This window comes from Pygoscelis adeliae, unplaced genomic scaffold (genome assembly GCF_000699105.1).
Source record: "Pygoscelis adeliae isolate BGI_AS28 unplaced genomic scaffold, ASM69910v1 Scaffold432, whole genome shotgun sequence".
Classification (NCBI taxonomy): Eukaryota; Metazoa; Chordata; class Aves; order Sphenisciformes; family Spheniscidae; genus Pygoscelis; species Pygoscelis adeliae.
Genome location: NW_008824289.1, coordinates 168,591 through 171,149, shown reverse-complemented (window position 1 = coordinate 171,149; position 2,559 = coordinate 168,591). Strand labels below are relative to the sequence as shown.

The following is a 2,559-nucleotide window of genomic DNA, read 5'->3' as shown; positions in this document are numbered from 1 at the left end:
GGCTGCCTGTGGCCCCTGCAGGATCCACGCCTCAATTCGGGGAAGGGCTGTGACTCACCCAGTGATGGGAAATAGGTGGTTTTCCCTGGCGGTCAGGTCTGTGCCTGACCCCTGCGCTGCAGCAGCAGCTGCAGGAAGCAGGATCCGGCCCCGGCGTGAGGGCAGGAGCTCTCCCTTGGGCTTCGCAGGCTGAGCCTCCGCCGGCCGCAGTGCCAGCCCCTCATCACGGTAGCACCAATGGGGGTCGTCACTCAGCAGGCGCTGGCTCAGAGAGGGGGGCCCGTGACCCCCGTGTGCCCAGCAGCTCTGCTTGCAGGGGCATCGTGGTGAGCCAGGGAGGAAGGATGGCGGCGGGAGAGCCCCCGTGCACTGTGGGGACCTCACACACCTTTTCTCCCCCCTCTGCACCAGTTCGAGGACGACATCTTGTCCATCTGCCTCAAGCTGCTGGACACAAACCCCAAATTCCTGAGGGACCAGAACCGGGACTGCTCCCGCCGCAACGACCCCGTGTACATTGGCAGGGTGGTGAGCGCCATGGTGAGTCCCGTGAGGCTCTGGCCGCCAGCTCACCCGGCAGGGTGTCCCCAGGCTCCCCAGCACCTCATGTCCCCTGGGGTGCAAACGCTCCCCTGCTGTCCCCCCAGCTACAGCTTGCAACTACAGCTGTGACAGAAAGGTGCCATTTGCCATTCCCCCCACCCCGTTACGCCAGTGTCCTCCCCCAAGGTGTTTCGCATCCCTTTACAACCCTTCCTGCTATTGCTCTTATATCACATATATATAAGATCCTTTTAAGAGGAGAGAAATAGCAGAAGTGGGGATGCACCATCCCAGGAGCAGCCTTTGCTCCTCGCTGGCTGCTGCAGGTGATAATCATACCCAAACTCCAGGCGGGAGGATGCGTTTCTGAAATCCATCCCCAGTTAGCTCATCCCAATTACGGCCTCTCCATCCACCCACTCTCCCACATCCCGGCACGCTCTTGCACCGCGGCCGCCTGCATCCCGGCAAGCTCTTGCATGGCTCCAGGATGGCTAATGGAGGTGACAGCACGTGTGAGCTGGGGGAAGGCACTTTCCCCCCCTCCCCACCCTCCTCCTGCCCCTCCGTGCCCGGCCGTCCATCCATCGCAGCCCCTCTTGTCGTGCCGCAGGTGAATTGTAACGACGAGGACTGGGGGGTGCTGGCAGGGCGGTGGGACAACCATTACGAAGATGGGATGAGCCCAATGGCCTGGATCGGGAGTGTGGATATTCTCAAGAGGTGGAAGAAGTTTGGGTGCCAGCCAGTCAAGTACGGCCAGTGCTGGGTCTTCGCTGCTGTGGCGTGTACTGGTGAGAGCCGATGTCTCCCATTTCCCCTTCCCCACAGGATGGGGTCACCCGTGTCCCTCCATCTCCCACCCCGGCCCCCTGCCCTCCACCCGCTCCCTGTGCTGCAGCAGGAGGGAACCACTGGGGCTGATTACAATCAGCCTGCGATGATTGCTTAGCAATTAAGCTCTCTGTTATTCTAAATTGTCAGGAAATGGAGGGAAAAAATGATAGAAAAGGGCTTTTCAATTAGACTGCCTCCCCGGCCAGGCAGAGAGGGAGGGGCTGGAGGCACGGCCCAGGAGAAGGAAAGTGGCTTTAAGGTCACGTTTGCAGTAAAGCCATGAATCCACTGAGATCAAAATAATTTCACTGCCGCTGGGGCAAAAGAGAGGAAAAATTCCAGGCTCAATTCTTGCATGCTCGCAGAGTTTCATCCTGAGGAAAATGCTGCACTTGCAGGGTTGAATGAGTGCACGTGTGCATTTATGTATCACAGATATACGAGATCCTTTTTAGAGGAGAGAAATAGCAGAAAACTATTTGGATTTTCCGTGACTCACAGAAGTTTATAGCCTTCCTTTGAAGCGTTAAAACTACCTCCCTGTTCCCCAGGGAGCTCCGCTCACAGTAAAAGGCAGCTATGAGATTAAATAAGAGGTTGCAGCGCGCTGCTGCCCGTGCACTCCCTCAAAAGCAGTCGCAGCCGCTTTTGTGCCTTTTTTGTACTGCAATATCAAAACCTGGCAGACTGTCAGTGCCGGGTGCCACCCGTCTTGCCCGCGGCACACCGAGTCCCACGGCGACTGCAGGAACCAGCTCGTCCAGGCACCCCTTTGAGGGGGAAAGGGAAGGGCAGGAGCAGTGCAAACCTGGGGCTCCGTGGGACGGGAGCTGTGCAAACCCGAGGCTCTGCAAACCTGGGGCTGCCCGGGACAGGAGCCGTGCAAACCCAGGACCCCCCGTGCCGGGACGCTGTCTCACCCTGCCCTGCCTCCCCGCAGTCATGCGGTGCCTGGGGATCCCCAGCCGGGTGGTGACCAACTACAACTCAGCCCATGACACCAATGGCAACCTGGTCATCGACCGCTACCTCAACGAGACGGGGCAGGAGGACCGGCGCTCCAGGGACATGATCTGGTGAGCGGCACGGTGGGACCCCAGCCTGCCCACCCCCGAGGCAGCGTTTTCCCCTTCTCCTGCCCTTCCCCGGAGCTCGGCAGGCACCGGGGGAGGGCGAGGC

At 59.7% G+C, this 2,559-nt stretch overlaps 1 protein-coding gene across 1 annotated transcript in view; it reads left to right on the top strand.

Moving 5' to 3' along the window:
* Positions 1-2,559, top strand: part of TGM2 (transglutaminase 2) — a 28,297-nt gene that overhangs the window by 20,216 nt on the left and 5,522 nt on the right. Inside the window, 3 exon segments of the mRNA XM_009318753.1 lie at positions 412-540; positions 1,157-1,337; positions 2,321-2,488. Of these exon segments, the coding sequence (XP_009317028.1) occupies positions 412-540; positions 1,157-1,337; positions 2,321-2,488 (478 nt within the window).